Source organism: Engystomops pustulosus, chromosome 11 (genome assembly GCF_040894005.1).
Source record: "Engystomops pustulosus chromosome 11, aEngPut4.maternal, whole genome shotgun sequence".
In the NCBI taxonomy this organism is placed as follows: Eukaryota; Metazoa; Chordata; class Amphibia; order Anura; family Leptodactylidae; genus Engystomops; species Engystomops pustulosus.
In genome coordinates this window covers 62,167,846-62,195,242 of record NC_092421.1, presented here as the reverse complement: position 1 = coordinate 62,195,242, position 27,397 = coordinate 62,167,846, and the positions used below count along the sequence as shown (strand labels likewise).

The following is a 27,397-nucleotide window of genomic DNA, read 5'->3' as shown; positions in this document are numbered from 1 at the left end:
CAGCAAAAAAAAAAAAAAAGTAAAAAATCCAATTGTCACTGGGGCCAAAATTTTTTTTGTCAGGAGCTACAATTATAAATTACACAGTTCCGACTTACATACTGATATATTGCCTGTATATCAATCTGCCATAGAACATCATGCAGTTAATTAGCGCCTAGTCATAATATGACTGTGTTGGTTTTGATGGAGGCAGTGACCTGTTTATTTTTCCTCACAATGTCCCGCTATGTTACTGTAGGATAAATATTGCTGATAACAAGACTATAGAAGTGTGGCCTGGGTGTAGTGACTGCGCTAGAACTAGATTAGTTACATCTCAGCCGGGAAATGCTATGATGGGAATTTATTAGTAGAGCCGCAACGTCGTCTCTGCTCAACATCCTCAACTCTTTCAAGGCAATGAAAGTTCAGCTGCTTGATGTGTTCTGGATCAAAGGGCGCGGATTCTCCATCCATCACTGTCACGTGTCAGCAGTTAGCGCTTCCATTACACGGATACGCGGAGGGGCACCCACCGTTTTTATGTTCTTCTTCTGTTCCCCTCTCTGCTTGGATTCTTTGGCGCTCTTCACATCTCTCTTTGCTTCTGCATCTTCTGGAAGGCGATCAACACAGAGAACAAGTCAGATTTATGTCAGCCCCATCAAGGATCATCATTAATTGTTAATATCCACAGCACAGATCCCGCATACAAAGCCTAAGCCGGCAAATAGGAGGATTGATCAGATACTGCTGCGCTTTCATGAACAAGACGCAAAACTCTCCTATGTATCCGTACACGCCGGCTGCGATCAATAAGCCCGGCGGGGAATTACCGATCTACTATTAAACATTTACACCTACAGATCCGAGGAAAACTGCTTCCCTATTATGTCACTTAATACATCAGAATTTACAAGGTAATTATTGTCTGTAACATTAATGAGAATTAAAGGGAACGTGTCGCCAATTCTTATTTCGCCTAATTTTTCATTACTTTTTTTCTGATTTGTTTCATTTTCCCCGATTGTAGATTATTCTTCTCAATGTTTCTTATCGTAATATCATGTGATGTCACATTGGTGCACGGCTTGTTATATCCCCGGTCATGTGATGTCACACAGGTGCACGGTTCGTTATATCCCTGGTCATGTGATGTCACACAGGTGCAGGGCTCGCTATATCCCTGGTCATGTGATGTCACACAGGCACATAGCTCATTATATATCCCCGGTCAAGTGATGCTACACAGGTGCATGCCTCATTATGTCCCTGGTCATGTGATATCAAACAGGTGCACAGCTCGTTATATCCCTGGTCACAACACATGACTTATGGACTAGTTTTTATCCACAGGTGGTAAACAATGAAGCTTCCTATAGAATGACAGCAAGCAGAGATCTAGAAGCAGAGATCTCTCAATACATCTCTGCTAAATAACATTGATGGTTATGTTATATAGAATTGTTTCCCCTAAATCCCTTCCTCATCCAATCCCTTCCCTTCCTTGGTTGAACTTGATGGACAAGTGTCTTTTTTCAACAGTAGAAACTATGAAACTATGAAACTACATTTGACACAACTTACTCACCTGTCGGATGTATCAGTGTAATACATATACAGAACAGTATATAGATTGTACCGTACAGCGAGCAGCTCCTTGTTACCTGCATGATCTCGATGAATCCTGTTATACAATAATTGAAGTGAAAAGTCTCTTGACACAGAGTTGATGGAGTCGTCCTTGAAAACGCCCAGAGCCTCTAATGGCAATCGCTGGAGGGAATTATCTGCCAGCAAAATAATACAATCTCCCCCGTCCACTGATGCACCTGCAAAGATTGAGGGGACGGGGTTACAGAGCGCAAATCAGAATCTCAAGATGCACCGGGAAAAGAAGAGATTTCTCCTAAAGATACAGACAATAGAAATAGAAAATGATGCATCATAAAGATCAAGGGAAAACATCTCATCATATGTGCCTTTAACTACGTACGTATATGGTGCATATTTATACCGTGTATACACACCATATTCTTTGACTGAGATATATAACATAGATTAAGGTTTAGGTTAGCTCCCCGCTGCATCTGCCCCCACCCCCGCACAGAGCCCCGCCGCATGCGGCCGCCCAAGCACAGCGCTCCGCCGCATCCGCCCGCCCAAGCACAGCGCTCCGCCGCATCCGCCCGCCCAAGCACAGCGCTCCGCCGCATCCGCCCGCCCAAGCACAGCGCTCCGCCGCATCCGCCCGCCCAAGCACAGCGCTCCGCCGCATCCGCCCGACCAAGCACAGCGCTCCGCCGCATCCGCCCGACCAAGCACAGCGCTCCGCCGCATCCGCCCGGCCAAGCACAGCGCTCCGCCGCATCCGCCCGCCCAAGCACAGCGCTCCGCCGCATCCGCCCGACCAAGCACAGCGCTCCGCCGCATCCGCCCGCCCAAGCACAGCGCTCCGCCGCATCCGCCTGACCAAGCACAGCGCTCCGCCGCATCCGCCCGACCAAGCACAGCGCTCCGCCGCATCCGCCCGACCAAGCACAGCGCTACGCCGCATCCGCCCGACCAAGCACAGCGCTACGCCGCATCCGCCCGACCAAGCACAGCGCTACGCCGCATCCGCCCAACCAAGCACAGCGCTACGCCGCATCCGCCCGACCAAGCACAGCTTCCTGCCGCATCCGCCCTTCCCCCCCCAAACCAATACATAAAGTTTCAGAAAAACAAAAACAGCTTATAGGGAACTATACACACTGGATGTTGTTATCGGCTTCTCTTCTTTCTCTCTGGACTTTGCTCTCCCCGATTCGGTTACTGAAAGAGTAGGTGACGGCTGCCTGCAAGGCAAAAATCCCAAAACATACATGAAACTTTCCATTCACAGAATAACCCCAACTAAGCTGTGCCGATAGATCAGTCAGAAACCAAGGCTCACACTTGTGATTTTCTTAGGCTCCCACTGATAAGTGTCAACTGCTGCTCCAGCAATTAGTGAGAACAGGACCCCCCATTCTCCTGAACTGCAGGGGTCCATTCCCATGAAGGGCCCCAGCAGTCAGCCCTCTATGCCGTGTATAGGGGACAACCCTTTTTAACAGTCACTATCTTTTGGAGGAGGGGGAAGAGCGAGCCACAGCAGCTAGATCTATGCAGAAGGGAGGGGGAGGAGCGAGCCACAGCAGCTAGATCTATGCAGAAGGGAGGGGGAGGAGCGAGCCACAGCAGCAAGGTCTATGCAGAGAGGAGTGGGATGAGCGAATCACAGCAGGTAGATCTATGCAGAAGGGAGGGGGAGGAGCGAGCCACTGCAGCGAGGTCTATGCAGAAGGGAGGGGGAGGACCGAGCCACAGCAGCTAGATCTATGCAGAAGGGAGGGGGATGAGTGAGTCACAGCAGCTAGATCTATGCAGAAGGGAGGGGGAGGAGCGAGCCACTGCAGCGAGGTCTATGCAGAGAGGAGGGGGAAGAACGAGTCACAGCAGCAAGATCTATGCAGAGGTGGAATGAGTGAGCCATAGCAGCTAGATCTATGCAGAGGTGGAATGAGTGAGCCACAGCAGCTAGATCTATGCAGAGGGGAGGGGGGCGAGTGAGTCACAGCAGCTAAATCTATGCAGAGGTGGAATGAGTGAGTCACAGCACCAAGGTCTATGCAGAGGGGAGGGGGGGGTGTGAGTCACAGCACCAAGGTCTTTGCATAAAGGAGGGGGATGAGCGAATCACAGCAGCTAGATCTATGCAGAGGTGGAATGGGTGAGCCACAGCAGCTAGATCTATGCAGAAGGGAGGGGGAGGAGCGAGCCACAGCAGCTAGATCTATGCAGAAGGGAGGGGGAGGAGCGAGCCACAGCAGCTAGGTCTCCTCCCCCTAAAACAAGTAAAACATTTCCGGAGCCTGGATAGCTGCTAGTAAATCTAGAATACAAGTGACATAATGCCCTGAAGCACTGTTACCCTGCATGGACTCACTGGACAACAATTTCTACAAGGTTTTCTGAAAAATGGGGTACACTTTGAAGTGTACTATATACGGTGTTGACAGATTATATTTTATGATTTTTCCCATTCTCCTATTTAGGACATAGAACAAGCTTTTGTCACATGTGAGTGAATCTTTCTCCCGGAGGGAGCTGAAGGCTTTTCTCTCACCATGGAGTCAGCAATGAAATGAAAAGCATGATAAAAGTGTAAACATGCGGTATTATCCTACTATAATATGTAAACTGCCTGACCACAGAGGAGGGGAGCCGGCATGTGGACTGCAACGCTTCTATTTAACTATTAAGGTACCAAGGTTCAAAAAGTATTGAGCAACAGCCGAATCATGGAGAGTAGAGTGGCTGGAGGAAGGCATCCAGCTGTGTAATAGGGGATTGTGTTACTCAACAGCCAGCAAAGTGTTAACCCATGAACCACCTTAAAAAGGGTTGTACCTACTTTTTAAGTTAAGCTCTATCTTAGGGATATGGGGTAATAAGCAAAATGGTGGGTGTCGGACTGCTGGCGCTCCAACTGATTATAAGAATGGGAGCCCCAGTGATCCGGAGAAATGGAGCCCCAGTGATCAAGAGAAATTAGTTCCCACTAATGGGTTAATGCATTCTCATTGTGCCACTTCATGCAGTATGGGAGTGTAGGAAATTGCTGAGCACAGTGCTTGGCTATCTCCGTGCATCATCATTGACTGTTTACACTCGAGTGCTGTGCTGAGCAACTTCTGTCACTCCCATAGCACTGAATGGAGCTGCGGAGCACACACTCAGAACCCCTGTACTTGTTGGATGTCTCAGTGGACAGACCCCAACCAATCATACGGTTATGCGCTGTCCGTTGGATAAGAGCTAACCTTAATGTTTTGATGATTGTTTTTTCAGTGGTCGGTACAAAGACAAGGGTCAGGCACCTACTTATAGGACTGTCATATAGATGGCGCTATAGGCACAGCTTTTTATTACGCACTTATTTTAAGCTTCCTAAGAAGAAACAGTACCTGAAAACTCTATAAAACATTTCGGGAGTACCTGAAAGGAGTAATGTCCAGTTGAAGCAGCACAGGGCCCAGGTAGGACTCCAGGCCTTCTACTATCTCATGAAAGTCTTCTGCGAGTTTCCTTTGTTTTTCGCCATCTTCTGTGTTCGGGTCAATCTAAATGGCACAGCAGAGAATCATGAGAAATACAATTTATAGCATACATAGGATTTAAAGGGGCTTTTAAAGGGGTGATGTCCAGTTATCAATCTACAAAAAAAAAAAAAAAGAGTAAAACTTGTTTTTCTCATCTGGATATCAAACAAATCCCTCAAAGACTGCACTAAGAATATGAATCTTTGTATAATACGGAGGCCAAGACTGGTATAAATGGAAGGGTTAAAGAGATATGACTAAGTTACATCCTTGTAAATCTGTATAGTGCTGGTTGTGGAACATGAGAGTCACTCACAACAGAGAGCAGCTCAGATTAGTCCTGGTTATCGACCCAAAGGGGAAGATTTATTACTTTGAGGGAGTTTCTACCATCACAGGATTCATAGGCACAAACCGGACCAAACGCTAGCTAACTGGTCCGTATCAGTACAATCCAGACGTCTGTTAAAGGAAAAGTCTACACAATCGGAGCTGGTAGAGAAGCACAGGGACGGTTCACAGGACGCGGTAATACAGCTCAGCCATGAATGGAGATGTATTTACAGACACTGAAGTTACCGTCGATGGGTCCTTGTTGATTTTGCGCCTTGTGAAGCTTTCTTGATGTTCCCTTTTGAGGACGCTCTGCATCATATCTTGTCTTAGCAGCTCCATTTTCTCAGACAAGCTTGTAAATATCTGACGATCCACACAACTTCGGGCGACTTTTAACCGCGCTGATGATATAAGGATGAGTTTTGGGAAGGAAAAGAAAAATGTTGAAAAAAAATTTATAATATATATACATACCGTACATACCGGCGTATAAGACGACTTTTGAAGACTGAAAAATCTTCTGTCTTCTCTGGGGTCGTCTTATACGCCGGTAATGTTTCTTCTCACCTTTCCCCCATTCCACCGAAGCTCCGCTCCGGCTGCCGGTGACAGCTCCGTGGGTGCCGGCGTCGCAGAGAATCTGACGTCGGCACGCGGCTGACGTCATATTCTGTGAGCCGCCAGCGCTCAATGAGCTGTCACCGCCAGCCGGAGTGTAGCGGCGGAGCTTCGGTGGATCGCGGGAAAGGTGAGAAGCTGTTTTATTATTAGTGTGCCAAGCAGGCTGGCTATATAGAGGGGGAGGCGGCAGGATGCAAACTGGGGGGGGCCGGCATTCTGCACAATTGGGGGCCGCCAGGCTGTATAATAGCTGGCTGTATACTGGGGGTACAGGCTGGCAGTATACTAGGGGGGGGCAGTTTGGCTATATACAGGGGGGCTGGCTGTATACTGGGGGTACAGGCTGGCAATATACAGGGGGAGCTGGCTGTTGGAAAAGGGGTAGTCTTATACGGCGAATATATCTTAAGCTCTATATTTTTAACAGGAAAGTAGGGGGGTCGTCTTATACGCCGGAATATACGGTATATACACACATATTTTACTAAAGTCAGTAACTTACAGTTCTTTGGCTGATGACTTGACTTCCCCTTTAGCGAAGGGACTGGTTTTGGTTTTTCGAGCAGAGCGCCGTACAAGACTGATCTATGAGAACATAAAAAGTAGGAAAAGATGGAAAATTACTATTTTTTCCAATCAATTACATAGTTACATACAACGTAGCTGCTATATGCATATAAATATATATATATTATATATAAATATATATACACACATTACACCAAAAACTATGCAAATGCACCAACTCTTTTGGTGCATTATTCATCGCCCTCATTTTCCCGGAGCGATAGGCGGCCAATAGACAAGAGTAAACCTATTTGCTCATTTGCTCTAGAAGTTTGTACCATTCCTAAATAAGTTCCAAGTGTTACTCCCACCAAGAACCCGCCTGACAAAGTCCATAACTCCTGCCAGGTAGTAGGGATGAAAAAGAGGAGATACCCAAAACCAGTGGTGGTACCTGTAGCCATCTTTGTGTGCACACTTACCCATACATCTAGGTACAGTGACTGGGGTAATCTTCTTAGATTTGTTATCCATCAACTTTTAAAATTATGCTGGGGAGATCTACCAGAGACACACTATGCTGTAGCGTCACAGGCTGCTACACTGTCTCACATTCCCCCTTGCTCTCTCCGCACTTCAATCTTTCCTCTGCCTGCTGCAACTTAACAGAGTGGGAGGAGGAAGTACTACTGCACAGTGTAACAGCCTGTGAAGCTACAGAGCCCTTTTGGCTCATTAGTATACTTTTTGAAGTTGATTTTAGAAGGAAGGAGGTCCTGGATAACAAATATAAATAGATCACCACAGTCACGGTGACTGGATCTATGAGTAAGTGTCCCTGGTTTATCACGATCCTTGGCTGCACTGTTTAGGACTGCAGGTAGAGGGAGAAGATGTGGACTAAATGAATGGAGCCATAAGTTGCCCGCTGCAGCTCTACTCCCGGTCTATGGCACTGACAGAAGTAGTCGAGTCCAGCACCAGGTCTCTGTCAGCGACTAAGATGGATAGAACAGCAGGCGTGTGATCAGCTTCTGCGTTCATTTGGGGGTACAAGTGACCCTCGGTGATCCATAGTGGTCCCAATCCGTAAGTTATGCCCTATCCAAACTTTAAATGAAATGACTTTGCGAGTACCTGTCTTCTGAATGCTGCAAAATCACCAGAGTAAAGTTTGGCGGCAGCTCATTGAAGATGCTGAAATGTTGCATGCTGACCTGAAGATTCCTCCACACCTAAAAAGAAATTTTAATTGATTTTAATAAAAGTACAATCAATGATTATATAATACTCTAAATACCATTATTATGGGAGTTATATTATGGCTCCCTCGAGCTCTCTGTGTCCACAGAGAAGACAAATCCGGAGAAAGTTGATCCCATTCTCACTGATGGATGGAGTGGAACACGTGTCCTGTAGCGAAACGCATTAGTGAGGATAGGACCCCATTCGGATTCGGATCCTAGCAGTCAGACCCTCATCATTCACCTTGATATCCCCAATCCTGTAAGTAGGGGATAACTTAAAGGAAATCTACCATAAAAATCCATCATAATAAACCAGGCACCATGACTGTGGTAATCTTCTTATATGTGTTATTCATGGCCTCCTTTCTAAAAATCTACTTTTAGAATTAGGATTATGAGCCCTTCCATGCTATAGCTTCTCAGGCGGTTTCTACGTCTGCCCTCTCCCCCCTCCCTCTGCCTAAAGTAATCTCACTACAGAAGAGGAAACTTAAAGGAAATCTTTCATCAAAATAAACTTTAAATATTATGCTAATGAATCTGACAGGCTCTGGGGGTTTTTTCCAGAGCCCCTCAGTGATGTCTTTTCACTGGTTTTTACAATGAGCAGAGCAGGCCTCCCCTCCCCCTGTACTTCCTGCTGCTGGATTACACAGGCAGAGGGAGGAGAGAGGGAGCAGGGGGAGACATGCTCTGCTCATTGTAACAGCCAGTGAAAATACATCACTGAGGAGCTCTGGAAACACACACCAGAGCCCCTCAAGCTCATTAATGTAATTTAAAACTTCATTTTTGAAGGTGATCGGTGAGTAAGTGTCCCTGGTCATGGTAGATTTTCTTTAAACACATAGTGGGCGGGGGGAAAAGTTTAACAGCCTGTGAAGCTACAACATAGAGGGTCTTTGGTAACACCCAAAGAGGGGTCATTAGAATTATAAAAGATGAACTAATAAGGAAGGAGACCATGGCTAACAAATATAACAAGATTACCACAGTCATGGTGCTTAGATCGGATCTATGAGTAAGCACCCCTGGTTTTAGATGGCAGATTTCCTTTACCTCCTGAGTATTTAGACTTCTGTATCCGAAACCTACAGCTTTATCTGTACCTGCTTGGAAAGGTCTCAGCTCAATTGGAGTACAGGCGGTCCCCTACTTAAGGAAACCCGACTTACAGACGGACCCCTCAGCCCACTGTGACCTCTGGTGAAGCTTTCTGGATGTTACTATAGTCCCAGACTGCAATGATCAGCTGTAAGGTGTCTGTAATGAAGCTTTATTGAGAATCCTTGGTCCCATTACAGCAAAAAATTTTGAAACTCCAATTGTCACTGGGGCCAAACAAAAAAAAATTGTCTAGAACTTCAATGATAAAATATACAGTTTCGACTTACATACAAATTCAACTTAAGAACAAACCTCCGGACCCTATCTTGTACATAACCCGAAGACTGCCTGTATATTTGTAGGAAGGTAACACCTGTTTTCTCAGCTGTAAGAGGTAAGTTGCATTATTTTTCATGTTTTAGTGCCCCTCCCGCTGCTCAGGACAAATAAATATGAAAACATGCCCCAGACGATGGTGTCACAGCGCAGCTCCTATCTATACTATGGCTTTTCCAGCTCAGTAATAGTCTGAAGTCATTTATATTCGAGCGACATGTGTAATTGTTGAATATCTTTTGTGCCATGTGACACCTGTAACCATGAAATAATAGATTTCTATAAAAATCCTTCCCCCAGGGGGCTGTTTATACCCTTCCCCATACAGCGTTTTTGGCTCCGGTGACAATATGGAGGGGGGGGGGGGTCCTGAGTGACAAAGATGCAGCGCTGATGTACGGCCAAAGTGCACTTATGTGCCACCTACCTGCTGACAATTACTGTAAGAGACCATTGCTTGAGAACATTGTAAGGTGCGCCTGTCAAGCGTCTATACAAAAGGGAATAATGGGCCGACAAAATCGCTTATAGAAAATTTTCCACGTCTTTTCATGTCCGTGTCTGAGTGGTTTGGCAGCTTAATATGAAACGTTTCAGATATCGGCTCAAAACAGCGTGAGAGACGTTACAGAGGAGAAGGAGGACGTGTTACGGAGCGATGCCACCCCCTCCTCCCCGATGCTTCTACTGCCGTCTATACGTTACCGACTGATAAAGTGTTATAGGGAAGGAGCCCTGACCTGCGGGTAAACAGGACTGTATAAAGCTTTACAAACCGTTCCAGTGCCGTAACGTATCCCGGCGCTTCCTGCAGATAGCGGACATGCGCGGTCGCACATAGGAAATCTCCGGACATGACCATTTACCATCATTCCTCACAATATACAGAAGTCTGATCTTTGGTCATTTCAAGAAACATATAAAAAATGGACAAGTGGGTGTTACCATTGTGGAGGCAGATCATTTCCAGTTAATGCTGCAGTGTACAAATGACTAGTGGTAACACCCAGTTGTCCAATTATTCAGAATCCGGTATAATGCTCTGGAATGGTTATTTTGAGGGATGTATAGTTTTTATCTTTTTTTTTTTTTTTTTTAAGTTTTAACTTAAAGGGGCTGTCACATGGCTGCTTTCTTCCAAAATGAGCGCCACACCTGACCATGGTTTGTGCCGGTATTACAGCTAAGCTGTGTGGAATGAATGGAGCTTAGTTGCAATACCACACGCTGCCCATAGTCAGGTGTGGAACGGATTTTGGAAGAAAGCAGCCATGTTTATCAACCTTGAAACAACTTTTTTAACCTCTTAATAATGGCCTATAATGTAATAGGTGTAACAATACCAGCTAGTGTAACCCCTTGGATACGACCATCAACACAGACCGTGCAGCTAAGGCAATTAAACAATTACAATGTTGATAAACAATTTCGACCATTCTTGGCTTGGATCGGCCCTTAAAGGGGTATTCCCATCTGGACATTTAGATTTAAATTAATCTGCCTATATACATACATTTCTTCTATTGGATGTAATTAATAAAAGAATCTTTCTGTGTGAAGATAATTTACCATAAATCTAGGCACGTTGTCCATTAGAAACAAGATACCCGTCCTTGGATTCGACCAGCCCGGTACTCAGAGCGGTGGCCAAAGATGCTCTGTAGTCACCTGTCTGACCATATGAATACAGCTTTCAATACCAGAGGACGGCTGTGGGACATGTAGCAACGCCTGACTTTCTCTTTATGCAATCACTCAAGCAGCAGTGGTTGTATCCAAGGACAACAATCTTGTTTTTTTGTAAGGTACACATTCATGGGAAAATTAATCACAAAGGAACACTGTTTATAATTACATCATGTGAGAGAAATATACATGTACTCATTTATATGGCAGATGAATTCAATTAAAAGTGAATGTCCAGATGAGAATACCCTTTTTACTCAAACCACTTTTTTTTCTGCTGTATGCTACCCATACCATACTGTTTAGGTACAGGTAGCCCACAGCTACATGTATTTCAATGTCCAATAAGTCCGTCCATAAGAATGGATGTATTGCCCAGCATACCGTACATCGGAAAAAAAATCTTACCCCGTACGTACGTACGGCCGTGCTGTACTCTACCCTATAAGGAGGGCCGGCATGCATACGCTTGTGTAAAAGGGGCTTTATAGAACATTCACAGTTTATCTCCCAAAAATTTGTCCCCAAATGGTGCTCTTTTATCACTTAGTGCCAGGGCCATTCAACTAAAGCTCCTCTTGTACTCTAGGGGGCAGTGTGACATGGGTCATGAGTCTACGCCTCTACCATGCAATAATCCACGGGGTAAGTATAATTCGGGTCAATCCTTACCATTGAAGTGCTGGCCAGTTTTTGCTCCACTTGCTTCCTCAGGGGGCCCTCGTCTCCCCTCTCTTTCAGGTATTGCAGGAGATGCATTAATGCTGCAAACTGCGAGTTGCTGGTGTTGTGCGTCGCTGTGAGGACCAGATCTCGTGTCGTCATACTGCACACACAGCTCTGAGGACGGCCAATGCACATGTTATATTATATACAGGGCTCCACAATACATATAAAATACCCCAACAATGAGAGATTTTACTTTAGTCCGAACCAAATTACCAACTGGAATGTGAGTGCCCCAAAATCAGTCTTACCCAGTATAATAAGTGTTCACTGATCAGACGTGAAAGTGTAAAATGGGATAAATGGCATAAATCGAGGGCACAAACGAATATAAGAAACTTTGTAACAAATCATACAAGAGTTACGCTACATTCACACAAACGTATTGGGGAAGTATATACAGCGTATATTCGTCCCCTATACACGGCAATGAGCTCACGGCGCCCTACGGGAGCTGTACGGTGCAGCACAGAGAAAGAAATGCCCTATCTATCGCCGGAGCACGGCGCCATACGCCATATATTATTATGGAGAGCGGCGCTCATCCCCTCCTCCTCTCTCCAGCGCCGATGTATGTCCACCGGGCATTCATGACGTGAATGTAGCCTTAGGCTGCACTCATACAGACGTATGGGGGATGTATATTTGCCGGATATATGTCCCCCATAGACAGCAATGGGCGCACGGCGGCGTACGGGAGCAGTATGGTGGAGCACATGTCCGATCTTTACCCGGAATAAGGCTCCGTGCCCCATGTTTCTCTAAGGAGAGGGGCCATGCTACGGTGCAGCGGGCACACGTTAGTGTCAATGCAGCCTGAAGGGTTTCTTTCTCCACTTATTTGGCTCTTTCCTGCTCTCTCCATGTTAAACCAATGTTCACTCTGAAATCTGGGAAGACATCCATCTTGCCATTGGATACAAAAATGCAGCTTACAAAAGGTATCAATTCACACAGAAGTCCATGAGGAGCAGTGAGCAGGGGCAGTTAAAGGGGTTGTCCACTTTCAGCCAATAATTTATATGGTTTGTGTAATGAAAAGTTAAGCAATTTTCCAATACACTTTCTGTATCAATTCCTTGTGTTTTTCTAGATCTCTGCTTGCTGTCCTTCTACAGAAAGCTTCTATGTTCACTTCCAGTGGATAGAAATCTGTCCATGGTCAGGTGATGGACATGCTGGTGCACGCGCCATTAGTATAACACGGCTCCGATTACTTTCTGTGATAACGGCTCGTGTGACACGTCTCTATCCACTGGAAGTAAACGCAGAAGCTTTCTATAGGACAGCAAGCAGAGATCTAAAAAAAAAAAAAACCATGAGGAATTGATACAGAAAGTATATAGGAAAATGTTATTACACAAACAATATCAATTATTTGCTGAAAGTGGAAAACCCCTTTAAGTCTCAACCTCCACAGTATACAAGTCATTTGATTGTAATCCCTGAAAGAAAACCTCTCGAGATATAGGAAAAATTATTTCTGTGAATAGTGAGAATTGTAACGTTTCCTTACGAAAACGCTGCAAGGAAAGTCAATCAAACTAATTTTTTATCATTAAAACTGTTCAAACCTAGGGTGGCACGGTGGTTTAGTGGTTAGCATTACAGCCTTACAGCGCTGGGGTCCTGGGTTCAAGTCCCAGGCTCAACACCTGCAAAGAGTTTGTATGTTCTCTCCATGTTTGCGTGGGTTTCCTCCGGGTCCTCCGGTTTCCCCCCACACTCACAATCTAATCAGACTACCTGTATGATTGTGAGCCCCATTGGGGACAGGGACTGATTTGGCAAGATTCTGTACAGAGCTGTGTAATCTGTGTGCGCTATATAAATACAGGAATTATTATTATTAAACCTGATGAAGTGCCAGGAAGACTCCAGCGGTGGAAGGGTCGAAGTGTCCCAGGCACGAGCAGATCTCGAGGCTCGCAGAAGACAGGATGTCCATCAAGCAGCAGCTTATCGCGACATGAATGCTCTGCAACAAAATCTCCGTGGACTGTGCCAGATACATCTGTGCGAGTCTCCTCCGGGTCTGAAATACATCATCATCAGTAAATTATAACCGTACATCATTCATGTACAAGTACAGACATCTAAAGTGGGATTTGCCTTCACATATCTGTGAGCTGGACCCATTACATTGACCAGTTATGTCTATGGGAAGCAATCACACTACTCATAGTAAATTCGAATGTAACTACTTTTTAGGGGCTTTTCCCACTTGTAATTTCGGTCATATCTCTGCAACATGTGCAGTGACAGTGAAGAACAGTGAATGCGCCAGACAGTGGCAGATTAAGACCACCATGGGCCCTGGGCTGTATGAATATTATGGCCTCTACCAGTCTGGAATCACTTCCTACATCTGGTACTAGATTCAGCTTCTTGGGGAATAGAGGATGTGCCCTTCCTGCTGCATTAAATATGTGGTTTCAGGACCTTTGAAGGACCTTCAAAAGGTCCTGAAACCACATATAAAAACAGGCAGAAAGGGGCACATCTGCCAAGGTCCTGAAATGGCACTTTTGTACATGTTGATTGTGAGCAGGAATAGATGTATAAGGATTTCATGGGTGAAGGCCTTTATGAGTATAACATTTAGTGGGTGGTTTGGGTGCCCATGGGTGCCCTAGAACAGTGTTCCCCAACCACCGGTCCATGGTTTTTATAGCGCTGGACCGCTGTAAAAACAAACAAAAGAAAATATACTAACCTTCCCCGTCCCCCTGCAGCAGTCTTCTCTCCCATTACTTAATTTCCATGTAAATGCACTGTTCTATTGACGGTGAGCGAAGTGAAGACTGCTGCAGGGGAACAAGGAAGGTGAGTATTTTTTTTGTTTTAAGTTCAGCTGGGAAAGTAGAGAGTGGGGGGGGGGCTTCTTCAGGAAATTGGACAATATAAGCTTGGCACACAGGGAGTTATGTGGGGCATGCAAACTTACATTTTTGGCTATGAAACAGAAACCAGACTGTATCCCCCCCCCCACCTACTGGTCCCTGGAGAAAATATATGTTTACAGCCGGTCCCTGACCAAAAAAAGGTTGGGGACCACTGCCCTAGAAGGCTTGGGCCCTGGGCTACTACCAAACCACTACTGGTGCCAGGAGGAGAGAGAGGAATCGAATGACAACGTTACAATAATATCAAGATCGGCACATGAAAACTGAAAGCAGTTGTACCAATTCTTATCATTATCCTCTATGCACAACAATCTCATTGTCGAGGGTGCGACTGATGGGACCACCAGTGATCTTATTTAGTGATAACAGGACATTAATCTTGTGGAGCCAGCAGGTTGAGCATGTGTCCTGCTGCTCCATTCAACATTATTGGACCATCATAAATTGCTGATCACAGCGCTGCACTATCTCTGACACTCACAAAGACAGTGAATGGGGGGGGGGGGCATGGAGCAGCTTCATCGTGCACGCATAACCTAATCACAACACCCACCTCCCAACCCCAAACTGCAGGCCAAATCTTAAATGATTTATAATAATGACTGCATGACTAGAGCTAGCTGCACCCCTCCTCCTTTCGCTTGTTAGAAGGTAAGTTCTCATATGTAAATCTGAATTTTTAAAAGCAAATTTTTGCCAGTAGAAATTTTTAATGTATGGCGTCATACAAAAGGTATTTAATTGATGCCCTGCTCCACATGGTGGATCCAGGGTTGGGTGGATAAATAAAAAACCTGACAGGTTCCCTCTAATAGTGTTGGAGGCCTTTGAAGGGTTGTTCCCAAATTTGATTGTTATCGCCTATCTGATCGGTGGGGTTCTGAATGCTGGGATACCTACTGATCTAGAGAATAGACCCCAATTAATTTTTACCACTTATTGGAGCAACAGCTTGAGCAAGCATTACACAGCTATTTTCTATACGAAGGGAAATTGCAGAGCACAGCGTTCGAGTCTCTCCAGCACTCTCATTCACTATTTAATGCAATCCTGGAAATACCTGAGCACTGCGCTCTCATTCACTATCTAATGCAATCCTGGAGATACCTGAGCACTGTGCTCTCATTCACTATCTAATGCAATCCTGGAGATACCTGAGCACTGCGCTCTCATTCACTATCTAATGCAATGCTGGAGATACCTGAGCACTGCGCTCTCATTCACTATCTAATGCAATGCTTGAGATACCTGAGCACTGCGCTCTCATTCACTATCTAATGCAATGCTGGAGATACCTGAGAACTGCGCTCTCATTCACTATCTAATGCAATGCTGGAGATACCTGAGAACTGCGCTCTCATTCACTATCTAATGCAATCCTGGAGATACCTGAGCACTGTGCTCTCATTCACTATCTAAGGCAATGCTGGGGATACCTGAGCACTGCGCTTTCATCTACTATCTAATGCAATGCTGGAGATACTTTAGTATTGCGCTTCCAATAGGTGACAATCCAATAGTACTGAATGGAACAGCGGGACATATGCGTGACCTGCAGTTCTGTCTGTTAGTGAAGACGAGACTCGTTCCTCTCCATTGCACACATATTACGTGCCAGTGGTGTACGTTTCAGATAAGTTATATGGGGCACCTGCCCTCACAACATAGCCTCTTTTAATAAATACAGTCCCGAGTATCTATATCCTGTAGATGTCGAGGGCTCACAAGTCATCACCTTTAATGCAGCGGCTTTCTTCGCCCGCTGATCTCGCTGGTTACTACTTGGCGGCGTGTTGGCGCGGTGCCACGGCGTGTCATTATCTCCGCTGGATTCAGAGGTTCTTCTTTCATCCTGGAAGACAACAAGTAGGGAGCTGCAATGAACAATTTAAAGTGTAAAGTTGTTTTAAGTCTGCTTTGAAGGATTAGCTCGCAGCGATATAGGATATCAGAGGGAATGGGAAGACTCAGATGTATACAGGATTTATCAGGAGGCAGCAGGAGCGCAGAGCCACCAGCATCCGCAAACACTGCCTGACAATGTAATAATGCATCGCCACTCTAGTCTTATACATCACACAGCTTACTAACACTCACTGCGCTCCGCTTATTAAAGGGGCTGTCCACTTAAAGCACATTCCAGCAAATAATTGGTGATGTTTGTGTAAAGAAAAGACAAATTTCCAATATACTTGCTGTATCAATTTTTCACGGGTTTCTAGATCTCTGCTTGTCATGTCACACAGGCTCGTTATATCCCTGGTCATGTGATATCACACAGGTGCACGGCTCGTTATATCCCTGGTCATGTGATGTCATACAGGTGCACGGCTCGTTATATCCCTGGTCATGTGATATCACACAGGTGCACGGCTCGTTATATCCCTGGTCATGTGATGTCACACAGGTGCACGGCTCGTTATATCCCTGGTCATGTGATGTCACACAGGTGCACGGCTCGTTATATCCCTGGTCATGTGATGTCACACAGGGGCACGGCTCATTATATCCCTGGTCATGTGATATCACACGGGTGCCCGGCTTGTTATATCCCTGGTCATGTGATGTCATACAGGTGCACGGCTCGTTATATCCCTGGTCATGTGATGTCATACAGGTGCACGGCTCGTTATATCCCTGGTCATGTGATGTCACACAGGGGCACGGCTCATTATATCCCTGGTCATGTGATATCACACGGGTGCCCGGCTTGTTATATCCCTGGTCATGTGATGTCACACAGATGCACAGCTCGTTATACCCCTGGTCATGTGATGTCACACAGGTGCACGGCTTGTTATACCCCTGGTCATGTGATGTCACACAGGTGTACGGCTCGTTATATCCCTGGTCATGTGATATCACACAGGTGCACGGCTCGTTATATCCCTGGTCATGTGATGTCACACAGGTGCACGGCTCGTTATACCCCTGGTCATGTGAGGTCACACAGGTGCATGGCTCGTTATATCCCTGGTCATGTGATGTCACACAGGTGCACGGCTCGTTATATCCCTGGTCATGTGATGTCACACAGGGGCACGGCTCGTTATATCCCTGGTCATGTGATGTCACACAGGGGCACGGCTCGTTATATCCCTGGTCATGTGATGTCGCACAGGGGCACGGCTCATTATATCCCTGGTCATGTGATATCACACGGGTGCCCGGCTTGTTATATCCCTGGTCATGTGATGTCACACAGATGCACAGCTCGTTATACCCCTGGTCATGTGATGTCACACAGGTGCACGGCTTGTTATACCCCTGGTCATGTGAGGTCACACAGGTGCACGGCTCATTATATATTGGTCATGTCATGTTACACAGGTGCACGGCTTGTTATAGCCCTGGTCATGTGAGGTCACACAGGTGCACGGCTCATTATATATTGGTCATGTCATGTTACACAGGTGCACGGCTTGTTATCTCACAGAATGAACCGTGTAATGCTAATGATCAGTGCACCTGTGTCACATCACATGATCATGGACCGGTGTTTATCCACAGGTATTGATACAAAAAAAAAAAAAAATTGGAAGATATTACTCTCCATAATATAACGAGCCGTGCAGCTGGGTGACATCATATGACAATGGACCGGTGTTTATCCACAGGAAGAATAAAAGTTTCCTGATGCATGACAGCAAGCAGAGATTTAAAAAAACTTTTAGGAATTGATATAGAAAGTATATTTAGGAAAATTGTATAACTTTTCAGTTCACAAACAATAGCAATTATTTACCTGAATAAGCTTAAAGTGATAAACCCCTTGAAGTTTGCCCCAGACCTCAGTTTGAAAGGAAACCATTCCACATCTTGGTGATCATGTAAACTTTCTCCATAAAGAATATGAAAAGTAGTTTTTTATAGGCTATAAATAGGAGTGTAATGTAGTTGTGATTTTTCAGATATCCAAAATTACAGATACCAAATGTGACTTATATTGAGGTGTATTATGTCAAAGTTATGATCAAAAATCCAGTGGATTGGGACTTACTGTGACCATTGTGTCATGGCTGCAATGTGCTGCATTCTTACACGCATAGTCATAGCTTCAGTGTCACCCTTTGTCATCCTCCTTAAAGGGGTTGGCCACAAAAAATAAAATTTACCAGGCGAAGTATAATAGGGTCATCCAAAATGGTAAATTTTCCTCTTCTGCCCAGGTCCAGCCTCAGGTCACATGACGCACCGGCAGACACTTTTGGCACTTCCTGTGATGTCCTGTGTACTGCGGACCTCCAGCAGGTCGAGGGGCTTTGCTCTCATTACTGAACACCCCTCGGCTAACACCTCTTTCATGTCACTATTTAGAGGGACGCGTTAAAGGCAATCAGCAATGAGCCCCCGACTTGTCAGAAGTACACAGGACGTTTCACAATTTCCCAAAAGTGTCTGCCGGCAGGTCAGGTATATGTGGCTGAGGGGCAAAAATTATATCTGAATAATTCCATTATTGGTGACCCTATTAGGATATTGTACTTACCAAGGTAAACTTTTTTTTATTTGGCCATCCCCTAAAAGGGAATTATTCTAGGAATAACAATTAAAGACGGTCCCCTACTAAAGAACATCCGACTTACAGAGGACCCCTAGTTACAAACGGGGATGGATGTTGGTAAATTACTGTAGTTTAGCCTTAGGCTACAATATTCAGCTATAACAGTTATCACAGGCATCTGTAATGAAGCTTTATTATTAATCCTGGTTCTTATGACAACCCAACAATTTTAAAATCCAATTGTCACAGAGGCCAAAAAAAAATTGTCTGTAGCTACAATTATAAAATATACAGTTCTGACTTACATACAAATTCAACTTAAGAACAAACCTACAGGACCTATCTTGTATGTAACCCGGGGACTGCCTGTAATGGCCTATTTTCAATGTTCCCCATTCAATTTGTATTGTTCTGCACACAGGTCCGATATAGACGTCCTATACCGGTCATCGTTGTTTTATGCCAAATATAATGATGGACCTACCAGATAGTGGTCATTCCAATACATGTCCGAGTGAAGCGGATCCATTCTACAGGAGAGCAAGCGGAGGCTTTTCCCCGTTATATACAAAGCCTTAGCCTTCAGGTCACTACAGCTTCCCGCTAATGACAAGGCGCTGATCAACTGAGACAGAGCAGCCGAGACCACCGTGCGACCAAGCGTGGTCCACTCCTGATCAAGGAAAGACAAAAACAAAATATATTCTTTGCATCTGTAATCGCAGATACAACTACCCTGCTGCCTTCCCTGCAAAATGAGAGCCAGACTATGGGGTGCAGAAGCTGGAACAAAATGGAAAGGACCTTGTAAGTTAAAGGGCATCTACCACCAGGATGAAGGACTGTATGCAAATGAGCCTGATGGGCTCCAGGATTTATAGTTGGTAATGGAACATGGAGCCCCTCAGGCTTATTTGCATACAGTCCTTCATCCTGGTGGTAGTTTTAATTTGACCCTTTCATCGCTGAGGTTCATTGCTACTTGAATATCCAGGTCATTGTTTAATAATAGCAACAGTGGATATTTCTGGCTATTGGCTGGATATTTGTGGTACATTGAACTTAAATCTTGTAAAATTCTCCTCTTAAAAATGACACCAGAACTGTGTTTCCAGGTGGCACGGTTCAGAAGATAAAGCCATTTGAAGTGGGCCGATGCTAGGACATGTCATCCTCATCAGGGGGATGTAAAGTATATATAGTATGGCCGTTGTGAACACGTGGTTAAAGGGGTATTCCAGGACTTTTCTTTTGATCATCTATCCCTGGGATAGATCATCAATATCAGAATGGTGGGGGCCTGACCCCTGACACCTCTACCCATCACCTGTTTGAAGCAACCACTTTCGGCTGTGATGTCCCAGCCATTGGTCACTGGGCCAGTTTGTAGTTGAATCCTATTCAAGTGATTGGGGCTGCAATTCAAAACCATTCTAACGATTCAGTAAGTACGGAAGCCCCCGGAGGACATTATTAGGGTGCGTCACACGTACAATTACGGGCAGAGATCAGGGCGTCTTATCTGCCAGCAGCGATTACAAATCCTTCAACTATAGTGAAATACTGTAATAACCACCTCATCTTACACCCAGACCTGTATAAAGAGGTCTTTTTCCTTAAAATAAAAAAAAAAACATTTCCTTTGGGTTTTAAGGCATTTTGGCTTGAGATCATCACATGTATATATTCAGGATCTTGGAATGTTAGGAAGCCGGGGGTCATCTGCCTCCCCCAACAACTGCAGACAGCCCATCCATACGGCCCCGCTGAGAAGTGGACGTGCGATCGGGAACAGACAGATGGGATGGGAGAGCTGTCAGACCCAACCAAAAAGCTTATTTATCTAGCAAAGGAAAGAAGTTGGTTCCCAAACCCTACAAACCGTCTGTCCCCTGCACAAATACCATCCTGCACCAGTCAGAAAATACATTAAAAAAAAATTCTGTAACTTAAAGAAAATCTACCATAAAAATCCACTATGATAAACCAGGGATATTACTTTAGATCCAGGCACCGTGACCGTGGTTATCTTCTTTTATTTCTTATCCATGGCCTCCTTCCTTGTAAAATCAACTTTTAAAACTATGCTAATGAGCCAGAGGGGTACCCTAGCCCCTTTGTCATCTGGCTTTACAGACTGTTACACTGTCTCCTCCTCAGGATGTGGTGAATGCACTAGTGCTGAGGGAGAAAGGGGAGAGTGTAACAGCTTGTGAAGCCAGATCACAGAGGTTACGGTAGCCTCCTTCAGCTCTTTAGCATAATTTGAATAGTTGATGTTAGAAGGAAGGAGGCCATGGATAACACATAAGAAGATTACCACAGTCACAAGGCCTGGAGCTATGAGTAATGTCCCTAGTTTGTCATGATGGATTTGCTTTAATTCACAGGACGTACAAAGGATTAATACAGGAGCTACTTTTATTAGTTATGGATGTCCATGACCAGTGTTTTACAGTGAGCGGTGTGGATGTAAAAAGAAACACAATCCCCCTCCCCAAAATCCAAGACACTTTAAGAGGCTGAAGGATACTGTAATTCATCTCAGACAAAAAGTGACTCTCCTCTGCTCATTTGCATATTACTTGGGGGAGATTTATTTGAAATATGTAAACAAGGGAAATTTCACATAAATTAGGAAAATCTAGAAGGGAAATTTCAACCTCCACATAAAAAAGCAAGTAGTTTAAAGGGGTAAAAGCTGGTGACAGGTTTTCCTTTATTATTCTAATACCATTGACGAAATTCACAACCCAACAACTTGGCCGCACAGCCTATACATAGAAGAAGCACCCAAGGGTGCTCCAGTCATGAGGAAAACTGAGCCACTTGCCTCAGGCGGCGCCAACTGCAGCAAGATGGGCGGACAGCATTAGGGGGTAGTCACCTGTTGCAAAGTTGGACTTGTCATGTAAAAATAGGGTTTCTTCTCACCAGATGTCAGCATGGGTGTGAGACGCTGCATGGAGAACCCAAATCCTAAGAGAAATACTGGGGAAGGGGGGGGGGGGGAGCTTGGCTCAGGCAGCAGAGAATTTAGGTTTACCCCTGGGAACACCCCTTTAAGTAAAGCCCTCAGTCAGAACATGTAGGAATAGCGGATGAGGGTGCGTACCTGCTCCACCGAGTTATAATCTGGGGTCGCTCTTACAAATTCTTCCACGATGACACAAAGTTCTCCTTTGCGCTTTTCTTCCTGCCGTTTCTCTTCCTCCTCGGCGATGACAAGTTGGATGATTTCCACTGACAGTTCAGCAAAATCAAGCTTCATTTTGGCAAGTTTCCTCTGTACGGGCAAAATAATCCCCCCTGCCTGCAAAGCAAATTAAATCATGATGCAGAGTGATCCACAAAGTCAAATGAAAAGAAGCAAAAATATTTCGGATGGTACGTGAGTGGCATGACCCGGGGGTGCGTGATGGGTAGTCACCGCTCTTCAGCGATGGTACAAGATGTGTCATTAAGGCAGCGGCCATGGGCCTACTGATACCTGGAGCCGACCCTGGAGACAGAGCCCATAGACTCCTTCCATCTTTATAGTGCTCCTCTAAGGCCCTGTTCACACTTGTACATTTCAAGCTCATCTGGGAGCAGTAACTCCCGAACACAGAGGTCTCTACAGCTAAACGCTAGTGTTTTGGTTCAAATCCATCTGTGTTTAGGAGGAATCCTTCTCGATGCGCATGAATTGTGTTTCACTATATAAAGTGCAAGGTGTGAACGCAGCCTAAGGGGACACCGGCCGCCCGATCCACAGCAATTTTCCCAACGTAGTGATCTGGCTCTCCAGCTATGACAAAGCCACAGCCACGAGCAGCTCTTGCGGCTACCAGGGTTGTAGTTTTAGAAGTAGCTGAGGAGCTGGAGACTGAGGCCCACATTTACTAAAGCCCCTGCACCACTTTTGTGTCAGACTTTGCAAGTTCTTTTATGTGCAAACGGTTTGCGCAGGTATTTATAACGTGTCTGCGCGGCGCTGCGCTGTACTGGACACAAATTCCTGCACATAAAGCTCCGCCCCGGTGCTCAGCCGGACCGTTTAACATGCAGAGTCCGACAGAAGTGTTTTGCCCCCTCCTGTTAAAGGTGCCCCAAAAAAGGTTGGTGCACTATTTTGGAGCTGTGCAGATGGTGCCAGATTCATGAATAACGCGCGCCACAAATCATGGATCTGGTGTCCTCTGCACGTTACACATAGTGCAGTTTGCACAGTTTTTAGTACATGTGCGCATGAAAAAGCAAACAAAAAAAGTTTTCAGCTCACTTGCCTATGGTAGCCAAAATTTAGTCATGTGCCCCTATACATGCAAGACTTATTTACCATTTGCTTTTATGCATTATGAACCAAACATACCTCGAGAATGCTGTAGCTACACCGATGCAGGCACATAACTTGTTTAATCCCTGAACTGAGTGGTTTTGCTGAAAAAACAATTCTAAGATTACGATGAGGCTCTTACCCCAATTATGCACTCCTCCAGCATGCATAAGGCTGCCTCATCCCACCCCACATAAACCTTCCCAAGAGCCTGTGGCGTCATTCAGCTTTCCCAGTATCCTGCAGATTAGTATGTAGCAATGTCATTCAGAACTTTGGGAAAGCTGGGTGCACTGGCTGCTGTACATAAACATATTACTTACACAAGAATTGCCTGAACTGTTCAGACAGGACTAATCAACCTGATGACTCATGCACAGCAGCTGGAGGATAGTGCAGCAATTGATTACTTCTGCCTGTCAGGGACAACACAGTGATGACGTATTCTCAGCTTATGCTGGGCGAGACAATGCTGGAGAAGTGGATAATTAGGGTAAGAGGAAAGCGTGGGGCAGCCACAGGAGCGATGGAGCCTCATTATCATATTTTTATAAATGTTTTTTCAGCAAAACCACTCAGTCCAGGGATTAAACAAGATATGTTTCAGCATCAGTGTAGCGAAAGCATTCTCAAGGTATAGTAGATTTCCTTTAATAAAGAATTCCCCAAACTGGTGATTCAGTGATCCTTTACCCAAAACCATCATAAGACCAGGGAGGTTAGACTAACAAAAATGTCCGGGTTACAAGAAAACATTGTGAAATCTATGAATAAGATGTGTAGTGACAGTACAATAAGCGATTGATATCCATGTACTGGGTGGGTCACGTTACCAGCCGTGTAGCACCCAGCTCAATGGCCGACACGTCTATGACTCTTTGTGTTTCTAACGTCTGGGCACAGATGATACAAGTCTGTTTCCTCGGGTAGATTACACATCTAGAGGAACAATGGCGTCTTGTGTCAGGAGATTCACTTACATTGATCTTTATACCAAGGCTAAGCAGCACATAGGATCATAAATCTATAGGTAGCAGAAATCTATGCAAAAAGTTTTTAAAAAAAGATTGTAACTTTTGGGGCATCCCCTCTCGAGGATGAATCTCACCTTGTTGTAACCCAACTATGTCATAGGACTGACTGTAGATTTAGCGATTATTATAAAAGCTGCAATATATTTTTTATTGAAGGGAGTAACCCTATCTATATATTTAAAGGGGTTGTCCACTTTCAGCAAATAATTAATATTTGTGTTATAGAAATTTCCAATATTTTCTGTCATTCTATAAGCAGCTTCATGGTTTCCCGTAGATAAAAATATGGCCCTTGGTCACACAGGTGCACAGCTTGTGATATCCCTGGTCATGTGACGTCACACAGGTGCACAGCTCGTTATATCCCTGGTCATGTGACGTCACACAGGTGCACAGCTCGTTATATCCCTGGTCATGTGATGTCACACAGGTACACAGCTCGTTATATATCTCTGGTGATGTGATGTCACACAGGTGCACAACTCGTTATATCCCTAGTGATGGGATGTCAATGTTATAACACACAGCTCAGATTACGCTCAGTAATATAATGAGCCGTGCACCTGTGTGACATCCCCTTTCCAGCGATATAACGACCTGTGCATTTGTATGACACACATGACCAGGAACCTTTATTTATGCACAGAAAGTAAACAACGAAGCTTCCTATAGAATGACACCTGCAGGACAAGGACCTGGACCATGAATACAGGTGTCTTAAGTGCAGGACATGGGGACACCTTTTTAACCAAAATTATTTGACATTGTAAAGAATGAATTGTGTTTCAATCATCATTCTCATAGAAAAGGTGATCATTATTGGATTGGAAGATCTGATGACCTATCCTACAATAGGCGGGGTCCTGCACCCTTGCCTCCATCATGGGGGTGCATCCGTAACACATTCATGCCACATCAAACAGATGGAAACACCCTTTAAGGGAATATATACAAAAGCACAGCTATTCATGGACTGCAGTGCATAACTTCCACCTCCCTAATAAGGACCTGTGCACTCGCAGAGATCTGGATTAATAAGCAATGATAGGGATGGATGTTTTATTCAGAAGCATCTAATCCCCCCCAGCGGATAAAGCCTGTGCATTATTGAGGTACATTATATACCTGGAAATGTATACAGTGATTGTATCCTGTGTGCTAAGGCTTCTCATCGCTATCCGCAACATTCACATCTCCGCACTGGTTAATGGGGCAAAGCACGATCAGCCGTACAGGGAGAGGTCATGCTCATTTAACCCTCTACTAAGGAATGGATTCATTCATTGCATTCTACTCTATAGAATATGACAAATTTTGGCTATGGACCCTCCATGTCACAATCATTGAGCCCTTGGAGAGGTCTGGTTGCACCCATCCCTTGCTTCTTTGTAGACACCTGACATATTCATCCTCAAGCCTGAGCTGACTGTCAAACTCTCTCTTTCTACAAATACATTTCCAAAATTATGCAAATTAACCAGAGGGGCTTTACCTGAGCACCTCCATGCTCTGACTTCACAGGCGGTTACAATGTGTGCTGAACCTTCCTCTGCTGCAGTGAGATCACATGAGACTGAGGGAGGGAAGTACTGAAGGAACAAAGTTGGGAGAAACAGTGTAACAACCTGTGAAGCTAAAGCACTGAGGGATTCTGGTAACTGCCCAAAGAGTCCTTAAGGTTTATTAGCATAATTATAAAAGCACATCTTAGTAGAGAGGAGGCGGAACTTTAAAAATTTTGCTAATAAGCCTGACGGGCTACTGTAGCCCCTCTGTGATCTGGCTTTACAGACTGTTTCTCACCCTTCCCTTTCTCAGTACTGACAAAACAGGGGGGAGAGCGAGTGCAATAGTCTATAAAGCTAGATCACAGAGGTTCTAGGGTAGCCCCTCGGGCTCATATACATAATTTTAAAAGTTGATTTTAGAAGGAAGGAGGCCAACAAATATAGGAAGATAACCACAGTCACGGTGTCTGGATCTAGGAGTAATTTCACTGGTTTATCAGGATGGATTTTGATGGTTGATTCCTTTTAAGACAGCAAGGATAGATCGAGGGATGGGGGATAAAATGTGGCACAATTAAAGGGATGATTCAGGAGTGCAAACCTTATTAACATTATTTGGACTTTTTCAAGTCTGATATGTTTGAGAGTATTTGTGCAGTACCAACCATCACCACTACTAAATGTATTGTGCTGTACCTTGGAAACAATGAAAGTGCATGGTGCCTGGCTGATCAACAGAGGGATAAAAGTTGGACAACTTAATGATTAAATTTCACAGGGGCAGGAAAAGGGCAGTGAGAAAATAAATAATATAGGAGACTGTAACTCCCCCTGTATGTGTGGGCCATGCTGTCAGATGTGGTGCTGTAGGATGACATATCATGCATCCTTCTAAAAAAAAAAAAAAAACACTTGAACGCCGTTGTTCACTTTCAGCAAACAATTGATACTGTTTGAATAACAAAAAAGTTATACAGATCTCCAAAATATACTCTGTATCTATTCTTCCCTGTTTTCCCTGTCTCTGCTTGCTGTTATCTAAAAGGAGGCTTCACCATTTACTTTATAGATATAGACCGGTACATGGTCATGTGATGTCACACAGGTGCATGGCTCATCGCAGATAATGATCAGACAAGGCCTGCCCCTGTGTGACGTCACATGATCAGGGATATATAATAAGCCGTGCACCTGTGTGACATCACCTGACCAGGAATATATAATACGCCGTGCGCACCTGTATGACATCACCTGACCAGGGATATATAATACGCCGTGCGCACCTGTATGACATCACCTGACCAGGGATATATAATAAGCCGTGCACCTGTATGATATCACATGACCAGGGATATATAATAAGCCGTGCACCTGTGTGACATCACATGGCCAGGGATAAATAATGAGTCGTGCACCTGTGTGACATCACATGACCAGAGACCAGTATTTAAAA

The 27,397-nt window shown here is 44.9% G+C and overlaps 1 protein-coding gene across 5 annotated transcripts in view; it reads right to left on the bottom strand.

The window, feature by feature from the left end:
• The window catches only part of CFAP46 (cilia and flagella associated protein 46), a 119,165-nt gene that overhangs the window by 16,898 nt on the left and 74,870 nt on the right, over window positions 1-27,397 (bottom strand). For all 5 annotated transcript variants that reach the window (XM_072131226.1, XM_072131228.1, XM_072131230.1 and 2 more), the window contains 12 exons: window positions 22,200-22,397; window positions 19,569-19,757; window positions 16,316-16,432; window positions 13,530-13,709; window positions 11,621-11,788; window positions 7,710-7,807; window positions 6,568-6,650; window positions 5,688-5,845; window positions 5,005-5,129; window positions 2,737-2,819; window positions 1,650-1,814; window positions 519-598 (listed from right to left, as the gene is read on the bottom strand). In XM_072131226.1, coding sequence (XP_071987327.1) covers window positions 519-598; window positions 1,650-1,814; window positions 2,737-2,819; window positions 5,005-5,129; window positions 5,688-5,845; window positions 6,568-6,650; window positions 7,710-7,807; window positions 11,621-11,788; window positions 13,530-13,709; window positions 16,316-16,432; window positions 19,569-19,757; window positions 22,200-22,397 — 1,644 coding nt within the window. The remainder of the gene's footprint in view (window positions 1-518; window positions 599-1,649; window positions 1,815-2,736; window positions 2,820-5,004; window positions 5,130-5,687; window positions 5,846-6,567; window positions 6,651-7,709; window positions 7,808-11,620; window positions 11,789-13,529; window positions 13,710-16,315; window positions 16,433-19,568; window positions 19,758-22,199; window positions 22,398-27,397) is intronic.